At 28.1% G+C, this 21539-nt stretch overlaps 3 protein-coding genes across 7 annotated transcripts; 1 reads left to right on the top strand and 2 right to left on the bottom strand.

The window, feature by feature from the left end:
* Nucleotides 1-50: 50 nt before the first annotated feature.
* On the bottom strand, nt 51-6526 carry LOC105253385 (G-protein coupled receptor Mth2-like). Of its 2 annotated transcripts, none has more exons than XM_025411325.1 (6): nt 6377-6526; nt 4719-5373; nt 3877-3955; nt 2022-2206; nt 1590-1755; nt 51-375 (listed from the first exon to the last, which is right to left on the bottom strand). In XM_025411325.1, the coding sequence occupies exons 1-6, from the start codon at nt 6518-6520 to the stop codon at nt 129-131; spliced, it is 1476 nt and encodes a 491-aa protein (XP_025267110.1). In that variant the 5' UTR covers nt 6521-6526; the 3' UTR covers nt 51-128. The 2 variants fall into 2 exon arrangements, with proteins under 2 accessions (XP_025267110.1, XP_025267111.1); XM_025411326.1 differs by lacking the exon at nt 6377-6526 and adding an exon at nt 6023-6099.
* A 2913-nt stretch (nt 6527-9439) lies between these two features.
* Nucleotides 9440-11981, top strand: LOC105253386 (40S ribosomal protein S3a). The gene is made up of 5 exons (XM_011261387.3): nt 9440-9591; nt 10150-10253; nt 10461-10783; nt 11230-11391; nt 11772-11981. The coding sequence occupies exons 1-5, from the start codon at nt 9530-9532 to the stop codon at nt 11922-11924; spliced, it is 804 nt and encodes a 267-aa protein (XP_011259689.1). The 5' UTR covers nt 9440-9529; the 3' UTR covers nt 11925-11981.
* Nucleotides 11970-21539, bottom strand: LOC105253387 (putative fatty acyl-CoA reductase CG5065). 4 transcript variants are annotated; one of them, XM_011261389.2, is made up of 10 exons: nt 21446-21539; nt 20738-20918; nt 18532-18780; nt 15425-15588; nt 15036-15171; nt 13368-13567; nt 12992-13241; nt 12710-12900; nt 12386-12643; nt 11970-12305 (listed from the first exon to the last, which is right to left on the bottom strand). In XM_011261389.2, exons 3-10 carry the CDS (start codon nt 18751-18753, stop codon nt 12170-12172), a joined length of 1557 nt encoding a protein of 518 aa, XP_011259691.1. In that variant the 5' UTR covers nt 18754-18780; nt 20738-20918; nt 21446-21539; the 3' UTR covers nt 11970-12169. The 4 variants fall into 4 exon arrangements, with proteins under 4 accessions (XP_011259691.1, XP_011259692.1, XP_011259693.1 ...); XM_011261390.2 differs by having other exon boundaries at nt 20738-20915; XM_011261391.2 differs by lacking the exon at nt 20738-20918.

Raw genomic sequence — 21539 nt, 5'->3', positions numbered from 1 at the left:
AAATTACAAAATTCTATTATATAAATGTACATAAATTAATATTCATAAATTATTATTATACAAAAGGATTGATTTTTTCTTGTAGGATCATCATTACTTAGCATTAGTGGTACTAATATATATAAGCTTTAGTAATTATTGTGCACATCAAGTGTCTTGGAAGTTTCTAGTTTTTGGCAACCAAATCGCTTCAGCAACAATCGCTTAATTTTTTTCTTCCACACAAAAATTATAAAAATTATGAGACCTTGCAGGACATTTATCAAATCAGTAAGATACCAGACGTACTGCGGCACACTGTCGACCAGCCATGACACTATTTCCATAGACCAACTTATACCCATTACGATAAACAATTTTAAATACAAATTGAACCTGCGAATGAATATATTTATTTATATATTTTTACGAATATACGACGATTCAGTATTATAATCATTATATATATATATATTTTTTTTTTTTAATAATCGTATATATATATACCCTAACAGCACACATGTCCGAAAGATATCCAAAGGATATCCATAGGATATCCATAGGAGATCGGGATATTCTATGGATGTCCTTTGGACATCTTTTGGACATGTGTGCTGTTAGGGTATATATATATATATATATATATATATATATATATATATACGATTATTAAAAAAAACGTATTAAATTGGAAGATTGCTATTTCAGAAACAAGAAATATTTAACTTTTAGGTCTTTAAAGATAAATATTTTTGATCTGTAATTATCTTATTTTTAAATATTTTTTTAAGTAATAATAATAAAGTAATAAAATCAATTTACAAAAAAATAGATTAAAATTTAAAAAGAGAACAAATAATTTTTCTTAGAAAATAATTAATAAATAATGTTTCTTAAGAAATTTTTAAGAAATATTACTTCAATATATAAAACAGGTAAGATAATGGGCTAATATAAGTTAAGATGCAAATAATTGTCTTCAATAATTTAATTATTCATAATTCTATTTAAAATGAAATTTTTTGAAGACAATTGTTTGCATCTGTTGTTTACTCTGACTTTTTTTAATTTTATTCATTTTATATCGTTTTAAAATCTTATTCTATTTGTTTTTATATAATTCTTATTTTGAAATTTGTTTTTATATAATTCTTACTTTGAAATAGAAGCAAAATAGGAATATTTATTATAATTTTATTCGTACAAATAATAGATTATTCATACAAATATCATTTGTCATCTTCTGAGAATCACAAATTGTAAAAAACTATTTACGTATATACGTATTTCATAAGAAATTTGATATACGTATTTCATAAGAAATTTGATTTTAAAAAATTAGATAATTTATTGATAGACACGAGGACAGATTAATATGCACAATAAATTATTCACACAAATATCATTTGTCATCTTCTGAGAATCACAAATTGTAAAAAACTGTATTTCATAAAAAAGTTGATTAAAAAAAATTAGATAATTTGTTATTAGAAACGAGGACAGATTAATATTATGCACATTAAAACTGTTATAAATACTAGAATATATTTCTTTATCAAGATAAAAAAGAATAATTAACAATAATAGTGCAAAAAGGCTCAAATACGAACCATTGCTTATTTTCTTTATGACGCCGATTTTCCAAACCTCTCAGATGATGAGCTGTGTTTTTTCTGTGGTCCACGATTTTCAATGCTGTAGAGATAAATAAACAAATGTTGCAAATAACAGTAATACCCATAGGTCCGTAAAAGTATAATGTTTTCGCTGGTTTTGCTAAAACAGAAAATAAATTTGTCATTATATTTTATAGGCATTCAGACTCGAATAAATGAGTCTGTAGAAGGATGTAAATAAAGATATTTTTAAAGAAATAATATTTTTGTAATTATCTATATGTATATTTATATACTACTATAAAACATATATTTCAAATTTGTAGATTTATAGTTTTATTATATTTTATAATAAAAGTATTTAATCGCATATAGCTTTAATGCATATGACTAAAATATGCAATAATAAAGTTGATATCCACGTACTAGATAACCAACAACTTCTGACGCCTAATTCCGGTCGGATAAGATTTCTCGGCACGCTGGGAACAAAATCCATGATACCACAAATAATAGTAAGGATAGATGCGCTTCCCCATGCGTAGATCGAATATATTATGAATTTCTTTCTTTCTCGTTGTTTCACGTTTCCTTGTGACGAGCGGAATTCTCTGTGAAAATATAGTTTACATTCAAATTTAGTCAGTAAAACAATAAGTACAATAAGACAAAGTTTAAATAATCATGAAAATATTGAAATAATTATCGCTTTTAGATGACTCGAGGATATACATTCTCGAAAATATAAAATGTAGCAGTTAATTTTTATTTGAAACATTTTATCTAATCGTATAAATGGCATATAATCGATGTAAAATAAAATATATTAAACATATATATTATCATTTATAATTTAATATATTATTTGTTCTATCCATATTGAAAAAACATTATTAAAAAACAAGAGATTTTAATAATACTAAGATTACTTTATCTGAAAAATATTATAAATAAAAATATGTGTAAAAAATTATATATTATTATAATGTATTTTTTTCTGGATCTATAAAAGAGTTATCAAATTATAGCTCAAAATTGGTAATTATCATTAATAAATATATATATTAAATTAAGTTATGTTAAATTAACCGAGTAATGATTCGCGTGAAAATGATGAAGATATATGCATAATTATGTGCACGTAAAGACAGATTCAACGCAAATATGCGAAAAAAAAGAAATTTAACTTTTGATCTTGCATAGTGATATTTTTTTCTTTAATTTTTTTTCTTTAATTAATTAGAGAAAAACATATTACGCAAAACATATTACGCACACAGATAATCGTTACATCATAAAATAATTACGATGTAAGCTTAGCGATAACAAATCAATTTGCATAATATGAAAGAAATAACGATATAATATTGCCATGAATATGTCATGAAATTTTATTGATATGCTAGAGATAAAAAATATAAATTTTTTTTTATATCCTATGTGAATAAGAAAAAAGGAAAATATCCGCGCGTTGTATATTGCAATCGAGAACACATCAATAATTTCATATATCCTGAGATAATTTCATTAAAATCTTCGATGCCTGGAAGCATCGTCAAGATGATAAGATACCGAGACATTCATTATTACTTTAGACGACTTTTTCTGTAACTGGCTCCGATATAAATTCTTTTTGTTATTTATTATTATGTTTTATCACATCATCATATTTGCGCTGAAGATGATCCAAAAATAGGGCTGAAACATTCGCCATCCTTTCTTTGTAATATGTTCCATGCTTATTTGTTTGCATAATAAATTATTGTGTCATAGGATCGACACTTGACTCGTATTGCTATTATCACTGTATAATTTTTTTACTTTTATTAAAATTATCACGAACATAGATAATAATTATAATATTTACATATACATATTTACGTATATCAACTCTTTTTGAAGTTTATTCAAAAAATATGTTATTTTTTACAACTCTTGAGTCACATTAAAATATATATATATATATATATATATATATATATATATAAGATTAATAAATGAATAAAATTGGGAAATAATGCATTACGTATAACATTATTGCTGTTGTGCATTTTTGTTATTTTTGTAACGATGTTACAAATTTGGTTCATAACGAAAAAAGTGACTTCGACACTCGAATCTTTGAGATATTTTAATTTATGGTTTATAATTATATATAATACATATATTATATATAATACATATATATATAATACATATAATACATATATATATATATATATAAAATATATATAATACATATTTTAAAAATAAGGGAACACTTCTTTTCATATTTGCTTACCTAAATGTCCACCAAATGTCAAAGCACATCACATTTAGCCAGAAGAAGCTCGCCAAAAATGAGAAATATCTAATGAAGGCTGAAATAAACAGGGTCGAATAAACAGCGTAACAATGCATTAAAACACTGTAATATAAGATTAATGCTTTCTACTTATACATATATCAATGGAAAAAATAGATTTACGCTATCTTTCTGCATTGCAAATTTATAGGAAAAGAAACAATTTAAAATTTATCACAAAAAAACAATAAAATAAATACTAATACAAACTAAACCATATTTCGATTTAAGATTAAAGACTCAGTCTCCTGGCGTGAATCAGCCAAAAAATAGTTCAGATATTATTGTCGCATATTTCATGCAAAATGATGTTACTGTTATCGTCATCTCTATTGAGTTTACTACGAAGTTCATATTCGGATTGTGTCAAGTTGTGTCATGCGATGTAGAATTGTTCTTGAAACACCGTATATTTATATTTGATTATATGTATATGGACTTTTCTTTTCAAATATAGCAAAGTATTCCCAGCAAACACCAAGTAAGAGTTATATAACTTATTTATAATTAGTTATAATTATTAGTTATAATTTTCTAGTTATAATTTCTCAACAATATAACTGTTACATGTTATATAACTAACTTATGTGTTAAATAACAATTATATTGTTGAGTAGAAAATTTAAATAACAATTATATTGTTGAGTGGGAAATTATAACTAACAATTATATAACTGTTACTTGATGTTTGCTGGATTGATTTCATTTTAGACGATTTCCTTTGCGTTAAAGTAATATAACACAAATGAAGAAGAAAAGTACATGATCTGTAGATATACCGAGTACGATGCAGATGCTGGATTCAATACGATGCAATATTAGCACTTGCATTCCCAATGTGCTATAAGCTGTTGCCAAACAACCGATGTATCCGCGCAATGTTAAACCGTGCAAATTTCTCAGCTCAGGCAGTAACCAGTAGACGACGTATGTGGCAATCAGAAACAGCGCAGACACAAGCATTCCGCCGTAGAAAAAGATCATCACTTTTTTGTTACCATTATTATTATTATTATTATTCTTGAACATGCAGACGAACGCCAAGTACTCCCGATACTCGGTGCTGTTTATTCGGGCTAAGCAATATTGACGATAGTCGAGAATAGGTTTCTCCAAGCTTTTAGGTCGCCATATAGAGCCATTCGACATGAGATACCACTTGTCGTTCTCGTAAGTGTGCGAATCCAAAAAATACCGATGTCCGCCAGCGCAGGGATTCCATATCACAAAGTTAAAGTACTTGTCGCTCATGCTAATATTTTCCGGGATAAGATTGATGTCATAAACTACAGGCAGTTGCACCATCTCCTCTGTCTTGTTTGTTGTAATTTCCATGCAACCATGTGTTTTTGTAAGGAAAGTGCCAACGCGACAGCATAGTGACACACGAGGCCTTTCAGAATTGTTATTCATTTGATCGCCATCGGTCGTTGTCTAGAAGTAAAAAGGAGAAACGAAGACAAATAATGTCAATCATAATGAATATATTGTGCAGAAAGAAATCAAATGTCAATTTTTAAATTTCTATGTTGTAAAATATTATTGAGCATGCATTAACGTAATAAAAAAATCGACTTGAAAACCAATAATTAGTTAGAACCCAATTATATTTAATTAGAAATCAATCATATTCATGTCAAAAAACAGTGTTATGTTTAGTTCAATCTTATATACATACTGAATTATATTTTCCTTTCTGCAAAATGTATCGAAAACATATATTTTGATTCTTTGCTATACATCAGAAAATTGAAAATTAAATGTATTATACTAGATGAGTCGAAGAGTTTTTTAGTAAAAAATGGTAGTAGTATCTCAAGTATATTCTATAAAAAAATTTGAAAACATTTTGAAAATTTGTTTCAGCCGGTTTCTTTGGAAAAAATATTTTCCTAATTTTTTTTAAACCACGTGTGTACCATTAAACTCCACGTGTTTCGTACCATTAAACTCCATAATATATTTTCTTTCGTTAAAATCGGTACACCCATTGGGGAGAAAATTCGTTTCTTCGATTTTCAATTTAATTTCTATACAAAATGTTTTTCAGATATAATATTTTGCAAAATTTATTTTTACTTACTGCCAACTTATGGTAAAAATCTCAACGAGATTTGTGCGAAAGCATCGCACAGTATATTTATCCTATGCACTTTAAATTTGTCAAAATTGTAAAACATGGGAAGTATTTTAGAATTTGTATGCAACATCAGAAAATATAAAATAATTATTTTTATTTTTGTATTTGAAAAAGATTATTTTTTATTTAATTATGTTTTATATCAGTCACATTATTCGCAAAATATAAATATTAAGAATCTTTATATGTTAGACACATGTAGATTAACAAACGGACACAAATTAGCTTTGTTGATAAATTCTAAGTACAAATATAATTCTAAGTACAAATATAATTAAATTTGGAATTACTCTCTACCTCTATATAAACACAAGGAGTGGTACAATTTTTTTCCCATGATTTTTTTAACTCTTCTTTTATTTGATCGCTCTGAGAAGAAGAGAGACAGATTAAGATCGTGAGACACACAAAGAACAAAATCATTTTGAGATACAATTTCATTGCATACTAATTATTGGAACTATGACTAAACTAAATTATTGTTGTCACTGCCGCTCGCAGTGTTATCATTGCACGGAAGTTTATTTATAAAAGTGGAAATGGCAAAAGAGAGAAGAAAAATTATATGATTGATATGATAATTCTATTGAGAATACATTTACGTAACCAACACATTTCTCTTAGGATCGAAATAATAATTTTAAAATGTATAGTTAATCTTATGTCATTTAAAATATTACTGATCTCATTATTTTATTAGTTCTACTATTGTATAAATTATTAAACTGAAAATAAGCTTAATCGCATCAATAAAAATGATAAAAAAGTGTGCAAATTAATATATATTCACTTAATTAATATATTCTAAAAAATAGCGTAAATATATAACAGCATTTTTGATGTAAATATAATGGTTGAAATATAATTGTTCAATTTATAATATATTGAATGACAAATAATTATATATATATATATATATATATATATAATGTTTATATATATATATATATATATATATAATTATATATTAAACTAAATCCATCTAAACAGAAATCCATGTATCAAGAGACACAGTAGTGTCTTGAAGTCGAGTCATCATTCAGGCGCAAGACACACCGTGTATCTTTACGCGAATGGCTAAGTTGCGAGTAATGCATATTATCGGCTGAATAGTATACAAATAAATTTGGCAGCGTCGAGTTTTTTAATAATTAAAATTTTTTAAATTACAAGCTACATGAATCAACTGTTCATCGTTGAAGAAATCGGGATTCTGACTTTTACGACAAAGATGCAATAACTTTCGACGAAAATATAAACATAATTTTTCTTTATCTAATTATTTATCAGCAGTCAATCACATCTAACACACACACACACACACACACACACACATACACACACACACACACACACACACACACACACACACACACACACACACACACACACTGTTGATAAACATAAAATAAAATCGCACTCTTTTATTCTCGACGTAATTTTCTATTTAAATATATCATTAATTTTTGTAGATAGTTATGACAACTATTTTACACAATTTTTTTTAATACAGCAATTTTTTATTAAAATAATTTTTTGTAAAATAGTTTTATACAATGTTTTACTACTGAGATGACTCGACTTCTTTTCTTTACCTTTTCTTGAAAAGGTGTATAATTATACATAAAACATTGTGAACATTATATATAAGTATGCAAAATGCGCAGTAATGTCCTGTACTCTATTATTTATAATTATACATATTTTTGTACAATTATACAGGGTGAATCATAATGGTTGTAACAACCTTTTACCATTAGAAATCAATTATCGACTGCAACTGTAATCAATCGAATAATTCATAGATGACAGCTGCTTGGATCGACCGTGTCTGCAGTAACGTACAAGCGAGTTAAATACTGTGAATCAAATAATATACATATTCTATGCATACTTTTCTAATATATTTATCTCTTTTATGTACATATTTTTCTTTCTACACGGTTTTTTTCTAATAACGCGATTTCTTATTATTGTGAAACGTATCTGCCACATAAAAAGAGATATCTTTTGCATTCGTGTATTTTTTAATACGATTTTTTTTAAATAATGGTATTTTAATACATAGAATTTGACGGCGATTTTTTCCATTCTTACACAAATCATTTTAACGTGTAAAAAGAGTTGGATTGGTAAACGATACAAAAGTATTCCTTTTTTATAAAAAAAAATGCGTAATTCTACTTTCTACAAGAAATATTCTGCTGTAGATATTAAGAATGTAAAAGTTATAACTTAGAAAATTAATAATAAGTAGAATAATTCTTGTAGAAAGCAGAATTACGCATTTTTTTTAATAAAAAAAGAATACTTTTGTATCTTTACCAATCCAACTCTTTTTACGCGTTAAAATGATTTGTGTAAGAATGAAAAAAATCGCCGTCAAATTCTATGTATTAAAAAATCATTATTTAAAAAAAAATCGTATTAAAAAATACACGAATGCAAAAGATATCTCTTTTTATGTGGCAGATACGTTTCACAATAATAAGAAATCACGTTATTAGAAAAAAACCGTGTAGAAAGCAAAATATGTACATAAAAAAGTTAAATATATTAGAAAAGTATGCATGGAATATGTATATTATTTAATTCACAGTATTTAACTCGCTTGTACGTTACTGCAGACACGGTCGATCCAAGCAGCTGTCATCTATGAATCATTCAATTGATTACAGTTGCAGTCGATAATTGATCTCTAATGGTAAAAGGTTGTTACATCCATTATGATTCACCCTGTATATGATTTTGTACAATTATATTCTGCATGAATATACATGAAAAATTATTTACCGGGTTATATAAAAGAAAAAAAACATATTAAATATTTATTATTTTGCTGCTAATGTATTATAATTAATGTATTATAGTTAGTAATAATAATTCTGTTCTGCATTAATTATTACTATTCCTTTTATTTATTCTATTTCGCATATTGACAGCTTTTAATGTGCATCCTCGCAAGAATTCTCTACAAGATTTTTAAACAACGCATGCGCAAAGAAACAGAGAGAATGTCGCAATTTTCACTATACGATAATCAATCGATTGATCGACTTGTCTATAAAAGAGAAGAGTTAATTAGTTACAGCTGACACAGTAGCGAGATGAATGGAAATAATTATTTGCAGTAAAAAAAATATTCATTATAAATTTTATTCATTGTATATTTACTGGAAGTGCAATTTTGTCTTTTTATCGCATTGAACCAGCTGTCAATTGACATTTATTTTTAAGGGAAAAATTGCTACGAATATTTCATGTACAAATTGATTTATATTAATTATATTTTGTCATGTATTTTTTTAAAATAAAAATATATAAAATTATATAAAAATATAATTTAAGTCAAAAAAGTTCGAAAATGAATCGAGTAGTAATTTCCGCTTCCACACTAGGTTGGGTTAGCAGTTTCCGTTTTACGTTCCTTTTCGCTTCTGACTTGGAATCATGGCAGTGGGCAAGAATAAGGGTCTTTCGAAAGGCGGCAAAAAGGGAGTTAAGAAGAAGATGTGAGTGAAATATATTGCAATTTAAATATAGCTAATTATCTTATGTATTTGAAATATTTTTCATCGAATTATCGTTTGGCACGATTCCCTTGGTTATGTCGGATCCTTGGACAGGCTATCGCCAACAATGTGTACTGTTAAGACGATGATTATATTGTATTGGATTGGACGATCGTATTAATATACGATTATAAAACATATGTTCTAAATATTTTTTAAATATTGTCACTGTCCGTTTTGTGTGAAAGTGTCATTATCTTAAGGTTGATGCATGTAATATGTGATCGCGTGTGCTCTATAAAACTTAACCTAATTCATTTTTATAGTCTTGCCATTTCATCTGAAAGTATCTAAAAACCGCTAAAGACAAAATTGTTTGATGGGTCGTTAAATGTCATGATAAAAAAAAAGTCTTGCCATTTTATTTACCTGAAAATATTTAACAATTTATGCAGATGTGAAACTACTATACAGACCACATATACAATGCATACAAAAAAATCTTGCCATTGTATTGTACGTTACAAGTACTCCTCTTCTTATGTAGTATTATTTCAGTGTTGATCCTTTCACTCGCAAAGACTGGTATGATGTCAAGGCTCCGTCTATGTTTGCCAATCGGCAAGTTGGAAAAACCCTCGTCAATAGGACTCAGGGAACAAGTAAATTTTACTTATACTATTGTGTAACTAATATAAGCTAAAAATTTTTTTCTCTATTAATTACTTGGTTTGTTACTCGCATTTACTTCTGATTTTTCTTTTTATTTTGTTTTTAACATTATATATATATATATATATATATATATATATATATATAAAACTCAATATATAATAACATAATATTCAATAAAATATTTAATTTGACAGAGATTGCATCTGAGGGATTAAAGTTCCGAGTGTTTGAAGTATCCCTGGCTGATTTACAAAGTGATCAAGATGCAGAGAGATCGTTCCGAAAATTTAGATTGATTGCTGAGGATGTCCAAGGCCGTAATGTATTGACCAATTTTCATGGAATGGACTTGACAACGGATAAGCTTCGATCAATGGTGAAAAAATGGCAGACTCTGATTGAAGCTAATGTAGATGTGAAAACTACAGACGGTTATCTGCTCAGAGTTTTCTGCATTGGTTTCACAAACAAAGATCAGCTAAGCACGAGGAAGACGTGTTATGCTCAACATGCGCAGGTTTGTACTCAATTGTTCGTCATACATTATACGCAATTCTATTGTCTATCTCAATTTTTAATATTGTGAATGGCAGAAAAATTGCGTACATTAACGCAGTTACTTACCACACTACTTCCATGTAAGTAAGTAGTGATATATAAACATGCTACATGATATTATGATCTATTAATAAATTCCTTCTTAATAGAAATATTCAAATGTTTTTGATACTTATAGATGTTCAAAGAATTTTTTCTAATCTTGTAAGATTTAAAATTATATAATATACACATAATGTTATATAAAATTTAAAATCTTATTTCTAATTTAAATCAGTAGAAATGCTAATTGTGAATTGGATTTCTTTTAATGAGAATATATTCATTTAATACTAATTTTTAGTTGCACGTTTTTTCTCCTTTCTCTTAATTTTCTATCTTATTTATTGACATGATTCAATTTAGGTTAAAAAAATCAGACAGAAAATGGTTGAAACTATTACGGAAGATGTTACTAAGACCGATTTAAAAGGCGTGGTTAGCAAATTACTTCCAGATGCTACAGCTAAAGACATAGAGAAAGCTTCGCAGGGTATTTATCCTCTGCATGACGTTTACATTCGTAAAGTGAGTAGTAATATTTATACTTTTAATGTTTTTTCACAATGCTTTAATAAATCCTTTCGTTATGACAATATTCAGTGGAGAAACGCTTATATATGTAATGAAAGTATATTAATGATTAATGAAAGTGCTTATAAACAAAAATTTTTATGAAATCAAGAAATATCTGTAAAGATGTAAGTGTAAATTTAATAACGCCAAATCAACTAAAAACAAGTGGCTATAAAATATATCTATCACATTGAAAAATGTGTGTTAATGTGATAGATGTATTCTACAGCCACTTGTTATGCAAGCGTTCAGCAGCAAAACTAAGTCATCTTTAGTAACGAAAGGATTAATGATTATTCTTGTAAAACATTAATGAGTTACAATTTTATCAGGTGAAAGTATTGAAGAAACCGCGCTTCGAACTCAGCAAGTTGTTAGAATTGCACGGAGATGGAGGTGGTAACAAGAGTGAAGAAACTGGTGATAGTGGTTCTAAGGTTGATAGACCAGAAGGCTATGAACCACCAGTACAAGAATCTGTTTAAAGATGAGTGTACAATCTTTCATAAAAATAAAAACCACATTTCATATGATGTAAATAATGTCTTTATTCACTTTTTATTTTGTTCATATCTAAGGAACACAACTGTAGTTTGCATATGCTGTGAAGTTATATATTTAATCGTTTCATTGATATTAAATGATAATTTAATTTGATCAATATAATAGATATAATCTTTGTATGCAATAGGTAAAAAAAGAGTTCTTGATTTAATTAAATCGTAAAACATTACTCCATTAACATTTTTGTAATATATGTTACACTATCTGTGAGCAGTGTTTTAAAACTTTCACTCCAGGATGCCAATACATATATAAGGAGCAAGAAGAGAAAGAATTTTGTAAATACATCCACCCAATACATACTGTGACAAAAGAAAAAAAATGTCAAATTGTTTATAAAAAAAAAAATTGTAAGAAAAAAAATATGCGGCTTTAAACTTACACTCTCAAATGTCGGCGAGCGGCTGGTAGAGTATCTGGAGTTTCCTTTAATATGTAAATTCTTGCAGCTCGGATGCAAGCTTCAAAGTACTCGCCTTTGTCCATGTCATCGCCGTGTACTTGATATTTATTATATTCTAAGCTATTCATTCTTTTTCTCGCAGAGAGAACAGATGAATTATCAAAGTCCCATTGTCTATTGGCATAATATTCGAAGACCTCGAAACCTTTATTTATACGGCGTTGTACACGACACAGACTGCATGTAAATAAAATGAACAAGTATTATAAGTATTTCTTACACATTGTTTCAGTGATAACTTACATTGGTTTGTAGCCCAACAAAAAGAGAAGTGTGTCAATAATATAAGCCGGAATCAAATGAAACAATATGACACAGATATTATGTAGAAGTCGTGATTTCTTCATACTGCCACCTGGATACCACAAGATTCCATTTAGAGGTACTCGTTGCGTTATTTCTCGACCAAGTTTTATTATTTCTGTCCAGGGAACCTGTAAACCATGAAAAGAAATATCGAGGATCTTGTTTAAACATCTTCAGAGGATGCGTACAGACAAACGCATCGTACAGCGATTTATGTACCTTGAATTCGCTACTACTTGTAAGATTATAAACCCGTTGATCATCCTTGAAATAAATAAAATTGCACGTGCAAAGAAGAATAGCATTGATCGCGATATCGGCCGGAAGATAATCGGCGTAACCATTTTCATTACAGTACATCGTTCTGATTACTCCCTTCCCAGCACCGATCAAGAGACCGGTTGGCCCATTAATATTGTCCGTCCAACCGGGAAGCGGATCCTTCCAGATAGGAATAACTACACTTGGCCTGACGGTCGACAAATCAATAAATCACAATGAATATTTAATGTGCGTGTATGTGTCGTTCTAATATATCTATATGTTCACATATATGTTAAATCTAAATGCGAGATATTTTTCGAGTCATAGATACCTCAAAATCATCGATGGTATATATGGCATAGATTCTTCGACGAGACCTTCTGCTAAGGCTTTTGTGAAAGCGTACGTATTAGGTAGCGTGCCCAAAATCTTATCAGTCATAGCCTCGACTACATCATCATCCATCCATTCGACGCATTTAATTATTTTATGAGGATCCGCTGGCGGAGGATAGGTTTTCTCGTATAAAATCTACCAAAATCGGTTGTTTTTATTATTATTATTTTTTAAATAGCTTCTGTGTCTGTGTGTATGTGTACATGAACAGGACATTTTGTAACTGATAGAACCCGGAAATTTAAGAAAATTACCAGGAGTTTTAAGAAAATAAATCGAAAAGATAGGACAAAGTTTTTCATATAAACTTAAAAAAATTATTTGCAAATTTTAGGCATTTATTTGACTAAATCGATCTATATACAAATAATTAAAATGAAACCTAATGTTCTGCTGTTTGAATATTTTGCTTATTGGAATATCAATGATTACGAAATCGACTCCATAATGATTAGCGGCAGAAACATTATCCACATGCAAGAATTATGACCCATATATTCTCGATTGCTCTATGTAATGATAGAAATTGTCCTATAAGACACAATATTCCTAAAATATTGTATAAATATTATTAACAGTTAATAATATTTATACAATATCCTAGAAATATTGTGTGCTTATAGGGTGAAAGTTCATATTAATAAAAATAAGCTAATAAGATTGACAAATAAAATTAAAGGAATTATGTGGTTTATGCAATAATAATCAAAATTTATACAAAAGATTAATAGAACTACAAGCGCTGAAATAGGGCGCAAATTAAGTTATAAGTTATACATTAATTATCCATAAAATATATTTGATCAAATTACATTTCAAATTATAAGGACATAAGACATTTTGATCCTCTTCGGATCCTTTTCAATAGCAAGCCATGTAGTAATGGTTCAAAAGAATATATCAAATCAATACAAATATATCAATATATCAAATCAATACAATGTTAAAAATATAAAAAAGAATATATAAACTAAATATATAAAAAATAAAATATTTAAAAAAATATATAAATAGATAAAAAAATATAAATATATAAATATCAAAATTGAGTCGCAGCACGCAAACTCAGATCGGAGCTAGGAGGAAAAAATGCGGTAAAAACTTGTTTAGGCCGCCCAGATTGTGCGCTAAATAATGATTATGTAATAAGCTCTGATGGGATGAGAAGAAGCCAAAATTAATTATAAATGATTTTTTCCTAATATAAGAGCAACATCGTGCACAAACGAAGAAGCAGCTGAGCAAAGATTCTTGAGGAAATAGCAAAAGATAAATTTGCATTTTGCATATTTTGGCGGAATATCAACCGGTCACATATGTTGTGCGTAACTGAGCAAATGGTGCTATATAAGTAATAAGATTGATAAAAAATCCTACTATTATATAAATACAAACGTGTGCAGAGATAATCGAGCGCACGAATCTATTTGATAAATATTGAAAGTTTTTTTTTTTTCGACAGCAAAGTTTTTTAAAAGATTTTATTCTATATTTTCAATTTTTTTAATCATCTTTTAGAATATCCAGTATATATATTCATTATGCATGCATAGAGAGGAAGAGGAGAGAGGAGAAATGAAAGAAGGGGAAACTAGATACATACCTTTTCTTCCAGATGGCAATATGCCGTGCTGATATGAACAAACAAAAGTAAATTCTTCATTTCCTTAGCCAGTTCTATCATCTGTTTTGTACCACGTGCATTTAGCAGTACGGCTTTCTTTAACAATTCATCGAATCTGCAAAACGGATGAAAAATTTTACATACATAGAGAAATTCGTATGTTCGTGAATAATTATAAATATATGAAAATCGTTATATTAATAGATGTTAAATGATGCGAGAAAAACACTTTGCTTATTTTTGAAATTGAGAGTTAGAGAAACGAAGTTTCGATATTTTGGCAGTATGCTGAAGATATATTGATAAATATTAAGAGAGCATTGAATTTTTCCGAGAGCAGCGATATATCTTTTTCTCATCTTCGTTACCTGACGGTAGCTGCTCCGTGATACACGATTTCGACATTCTCACAGAGCATTTTTCTATCCTCCGGGGATAATCCGAGTCCTGGCTGTGATACGTCTCCGCTTACGACCGTTATTGCTTTTTGAAGCGCTAATAACCCCCTTTCAGCTTTGACTTTTTCGAAAAGCTGTAATTTAAATTTAAAAAAAGTCATCTACTATTTGTCGATTATATAAGAATATTGTAAAATAAAGAAACTATGAGTAGACGGAATATAAAGATCTCTATGAAAATATGTGTGATGATTGCTTTGTATTATTATGATTCATCGGTACGTGTAAAAATAAATTCATCCTTGATCTCTTTTTTTTGTGATAATAATATAGAATCTAAAATTGTGTGATGGATCTTATCTCGGTGTAATTTATCCATTTAAATCACTGTTGCACAATTTCTTTTCTTCAAAGTAATATTCAAGTAATAAGGAAATAAATATTTAAAAAGTATCTTTCTTTAGCAAAAGTATCTTTTATAAAAATATTTTTTATATTTTATATTTTTTTTACATTTTACATTTACATTTTACATTTACATTTTATATTTTACTTTTACATTTTACATTTTTTACATTTTATATTTTTTTATATTTTATATAACTCTTTTGCTGAATTATCGTATGTTTATATATGTGTGTACTGCATATTATGTATGCGCATATATTATATTAAAATGTGTTTTGTTATTATTTTAAATCTCAAAATGATCGTTTGTAATAATTATTTGTAATAAAATTAAATAGATGTAAATAGATGCAATTAAATTTTAGCAAATAGATGTATTTTTTTCTTCAGAAACTATTATGCGATATTTCACTGATTGCAATTATTTTATACTTTTTATGTATAATGTCCATTTCTATCAATGTAGATTAATTTTAATTTTCGTATAATTTACTTTTTTTTTCTAATTTTTTTAGAATTAGAATAAGATGAAAAGCAAGTGAAACCAAGATTAAAATTAATCTACATTAGTAGAAATGAACATAAGACTGTTACAACAATTTCTTTGTTAATTAAACATTATAAGGATGTTCTAAAAAACATGAAAAACTTGAATTTCTCAGAGAATTCTTTTGGAATTTTATTGAATATCAAAATTTTAAAAAAATTATCTTTTTAATAATTTTGTTCTCATATTGTAAGGGACCTTCTAGCCTATGCACCTTGCCTATGCATCTTGACAAGTATACCACAATAATCATCTGTCTTCTAAGAAGTTCAACATAATGGTTCGAGTTGAGTAATCTCTCGATCCAATTATATGTTTCTTTTTTGTTTTGTTTTCTTTATATATTTCCTTTTTTCACTTGAATGCTCTAGATAATTGTGTCGCAGAAGTTCGTGGATGTGATATTAAAGATTCTTTGTTCTTATCTATTTTTAAAATCGTTGCTCTTTATTTTATCGCATTGTCAAGTCCTCATCTTGTATATTCTTTGCTTTATCGCGGTCCTCTCTTTTGCACATCTTATAGTTATAATAAATCGTCGATCGATACGAATAAAAATGCTCTCTCATCTTTATTTAGTTTCTCTCGTCTTATTTTATTTTTTAAATGATTTTTATATGATACATTGATTTCAGAAATTTATGTATGTGAAATTATGTACGTATGGTTTTATTTTCTAACTCTAAAGAATGTAATTTAGAAAAAATTAAATCCAAAATAATCTTAAAAATAATAAATTGTATTATTTTATTATTAAGAATTCTTTTTGAAAATCTAATTCTAATCGCGGTAAACTACTTTACATATAAAATGTTAATAAGTCGACAAATCAAGTGAATTATACATTTATATATCTATTTATAATATATATATATATATATATATATATATATATATATATATATGTGTGTGTGTGTGTGTGTGTGTGTGTGTGTGTGTGTGTGTGTGTGTGTGTATGTGTATATATATATATATATATATATATATATATATATATATGTATATATTCAATGCCTTATAATAAAATATTGAATATGCAGTAGATATTCTTTATTGTAATTTTTAATGATAAAAGACTGAAAATGTTAAGCAAGTGTAAAATGTTTATCTTACCGAAACTATTCAGCTTTCCCAATACATTTACAGTAAATTTAGCACTTGAAATTGAAGAGACTATATTCTTATAAGTGAAAAACATTAGAAAATACGTGCAATAAAAAATTTATTTTAGAAAATTGCACCAAAAATCTTTAAAATATTCTTGTTACCTGGAATTTGGAACAAAAATATCTGGAAGATCAAGGAATTTTTGACAAGTCTTGAGACACTCTGTTAACGCTATAAGTTTATATATAACTTTAGTTTGATGATGTGAGGAGATTAAAGTAATAATTTAATATCATGAGAATCGAGCCTCTTTCTGACGAAATAGATATTTAAAAATTCATAAAAATTCTAATGAATTCAAATATCTTAGATGCATACGTGTATACGTGACGTAGCATGTTTACGGTGTTGCGTTAAAATTCGAAAGGCATGATATAACAGCACGAAACGTGCAATAGTCGTACTTTCACCGGTAAGAGCGCAATATGTACTAATATAATCACAATCTTCTCGCTATATTTTTCGACAAGGCCTTGACTTGGTTTCTTTCGTCACGTAAAACGACAGATCGCAATGTGGTCGGCGATCCGGTAAACGCTTTCACCGGCAAATTTATCCGCGAGAAATATCCGAAATGTACGCGTGCGAGAAAAAAGAGAGAGACTTAAACTCCCGGCATCTCACGTTATCTGTTGTAAGGCAATAATGATGCAACTTGCAACGCATATAGTAACAGAGTCATAGTTAGGCACTTTCTCTTTTTTCGAGGAACCAAAGCGATACGGAAGTCCGATGGCAGTCATCGAATTTCGTCTTCGCAAAAATTCCTCTAGAATAGCGATGTATCCTTCTCGTCCTACCGTGCAATTATTTATTAAAAATTAATAATTAAAAAATTTATTCATTATTAATTTAATAATAATTAAAAATTTATTAATAAATTAATAATTTTTTTATATTTCGCGCGTTTCACGTGCTTAGAAAAAGCGAAAAGACGATGACAATTAAAGCTTACCGGAGAATCGAGTATCTCGAGCAATCGTTGTTTAGGATCTTTGCCCTTCTTCAGTCTGATGAGCATGTAAATTTGCGCTATTTCAGGCAGGCATCGCAGAAATTTCTCGAGCATCACTTTTCCTAAGAATCCCGTGCCACCTGTTACCATAATCTTGCGACCAGCGAAAGTCTCGATTATCCTGTCTGGCACATCGGTACTATCGTCTTTGCTCGGTTCCATTGTGATCAAAGGAATAGGAATAATATCCTAAAAAAAGAGAAATAAAAATATATTATTTTTAAAAAATTAATTTTTTTTAAAATGAATTTTCTAAAAGATATTTGTTTTTATAAAATGTGCAACACAGAGGATATCTTCCACATCGCAAGATCTTACGCCAGACATGTGACTAGGTCTCTAGATGAAGCAAATAATCACTATTCACGTTGCGGAAAGCATTAATAAGATATATATATTGCGCGATGCATAATTATACATTATGACAAACGCATTTGTCTCATCACTAGAACAATTAAATGTTGCTCAGATAAATGAGCACGTTGAAAACGGAAGAAATGGATGTCAGTGATTAAAATTGAATCGTTATCGTAATCGTTATCGTTAGTCTTATTGAATATTTATGGTTCGCCGATCAAACAATGGCAGCTATTTTAAGTAGCACAGAAAAGCAATCTTCCTAAGGTTAATATTGAATGATAATATACGCACATCCTGTTCAAAGGTTATTTAGTTCTCAATTACTTCTCTTCTATTATAAAAAATAATATGCGCCTCTTTTCATAATAAAATCAAATCTAGAAATATAAGTAATTAATAGTTTAAATATTTAAAGTTTCTCATTATCATTTTGCGTAAAATAGAAAAAAACATTAATATCATACGAGTGTTATATAACGCAAATAAAATTAAAAGATTTAATTTTCTTACATCTAAACATAGAAAGGGGAGAAATTTTTTTAAGATATCAAATTATTTTATCTATACATTTTGTGAATATTAGAAAAAAGATAAGTACAGCTCTCTCTCAGGAAGGAATTAGAAATTTCACTTATTAAATATTTTTATTTATTGATGTTTTTAATTGTATTGATTTTTTCAGAGCCATCAATTAATAATGTAAATATGCGCTACATTCATAAATATCAACGTAATGGGATTTCTATGTAGGAATTATTTTCTCTCTGTATACATTCTTGAAATATTTTTCATTATGTGAATAAATTATGGTATAAACATTGCATTATACAATACAATTATAAATTACAAAATATATTATAAAATACAATATCAGATATACTGTTAAGTTAAATTAGAATATACTGGCCATAAGTGTATTATCTTTATGTTTTTTGAAGATAATTCAAAATGCATATATTTAATTAATTTTTCTTAAATTGCTGTTTTCATTATTGAACGAAAAGTCTATTGCTCAGTAACCTGTATACTTACTATATACCTGTATACCTACTATTTAAACATATGTGACTAGATAGAAATATATTCACTTTGAATTAAATTATCTTCAAAAAATGTAGAAATATATTTTTGGTCGGTACTGTAAATTCTAATTTAATTTAACGGTATATCTTTAAATGTTTGTATTTTTTTTATTAATGAGAATTTTACATGCTTAATATCATAAGGATTTTGGTGGATATGTTAACATATTTTAAGAGAGAAACATGATTTTTTTTAAAGAAAGAGTTGTCGCTTCTCTATCTCTAGTCAGATTTTGACCTTATCATATTTCACACTTTCAAAAGTATAAAAACTTAAAAATTAAAGTAAAAACAATTTTACAAGCTCTAAGATAAAAAGTCTGAAAACTTGAGAAGCAGAAAGACCGATTAATGGGCTATTGCGATGAGTGCTTTTGTGCGCACATTTATCAATTATATTATAATATCACACCACTAAAAGACCAGAATAGACATACAAAATAAATTTTTTTAAAATCTATAATTATCTCTAATTATTCAACTTTAATTTAGCGTGTGCGTTAAAAACTGATCGTAAAAATACTCCTTTAAAATAAAATAATTGCTCGGTTTATTTGCAATAATTTCTTTCTTTGTCACACTTCTTATAATTTTCGGTCAAAACAAACACATCGACGATCCAAATACATTTACACTCGCAAAATCGAAAGACAAAAAGCGGGATTTTTGTCGAGCTTTTACCGCAACACTTTTGTTACACTTACTGCGAGAGGAAAACGATCGGCGGACACGGATGTCGGACGAATGCGACGTGAGACCGTTCGTGAGTACGTCTAGGTCGCACACGCGGCCTCGGACCCAGACTCAGCCGAATGGTGAACCAGTCGTCATAGATTGAGAAAGTGTATAATACACCTCGATTCGACTTGCTGTTTTCGCATTCTTCTGTAACGAATCGCACATGCGCACGTTTTGCTTGTAAGCCTAATCTTATATAACGTGACGAATACGCGCCTTTACGATTCGCATGTTCTTCTTGTAATTAGCTTTTGGCGAAGCAAATTGACGTTGAGTGAAATTATTATTGCTCACTTGACATTTTGCGCAAGCAATAATAGTTTATATATATATATTTTTTTTTTTTCTATGACTAATATCTCTGTGCTCTACTTCCCAAAGAACACATTGGAGTCAAAATGACGTCATTTTGATGTCATAATTACATCACAATAGAAGAAATCAAAATGACAATTTTTGGTTACAAAATTTAACGATTTGTTGATGATTATTAATATACGCTAAATGGATTATTTCTCATTTATATCCATCTAATTTCAAATAATCTGTTTAATATTTTGAATTCCAACAAGGAATCCAAATTATTAAATAATTTATTTTAAATTTAGTTTATTAGAAATTAAACTGATAAATAGTGATGCCAGGAACAGGAAAAGAACATTATCCATACGCACACAAGCAGAGAGCTGCTACGTAGTTCTCTGATGCATGTGAGCATCGTCCTCTTCCTAGCACTATTGCTCACAAAAGGAAAAAAAGTATACTACA

Source organism: Camponotus floridanus, unplaced genomic scaffold (genome assembly GCF_003227725.1).
Source record: "Camponotus floridanus strain SB8 unplaced genomic scaffold, Cflo_v7.5 scaffold39, whole genome shotgun sequence".
Taxonomy (NCBI): Eukaryota; Metazoa; Arthropoda; class Insecta; order Hymenoptera; family Formicidae; genus Camponotus; species Camponotus floridanus.
This window is presented reverse-complemented; position numbering and strand designations above follow the sequence as displayed.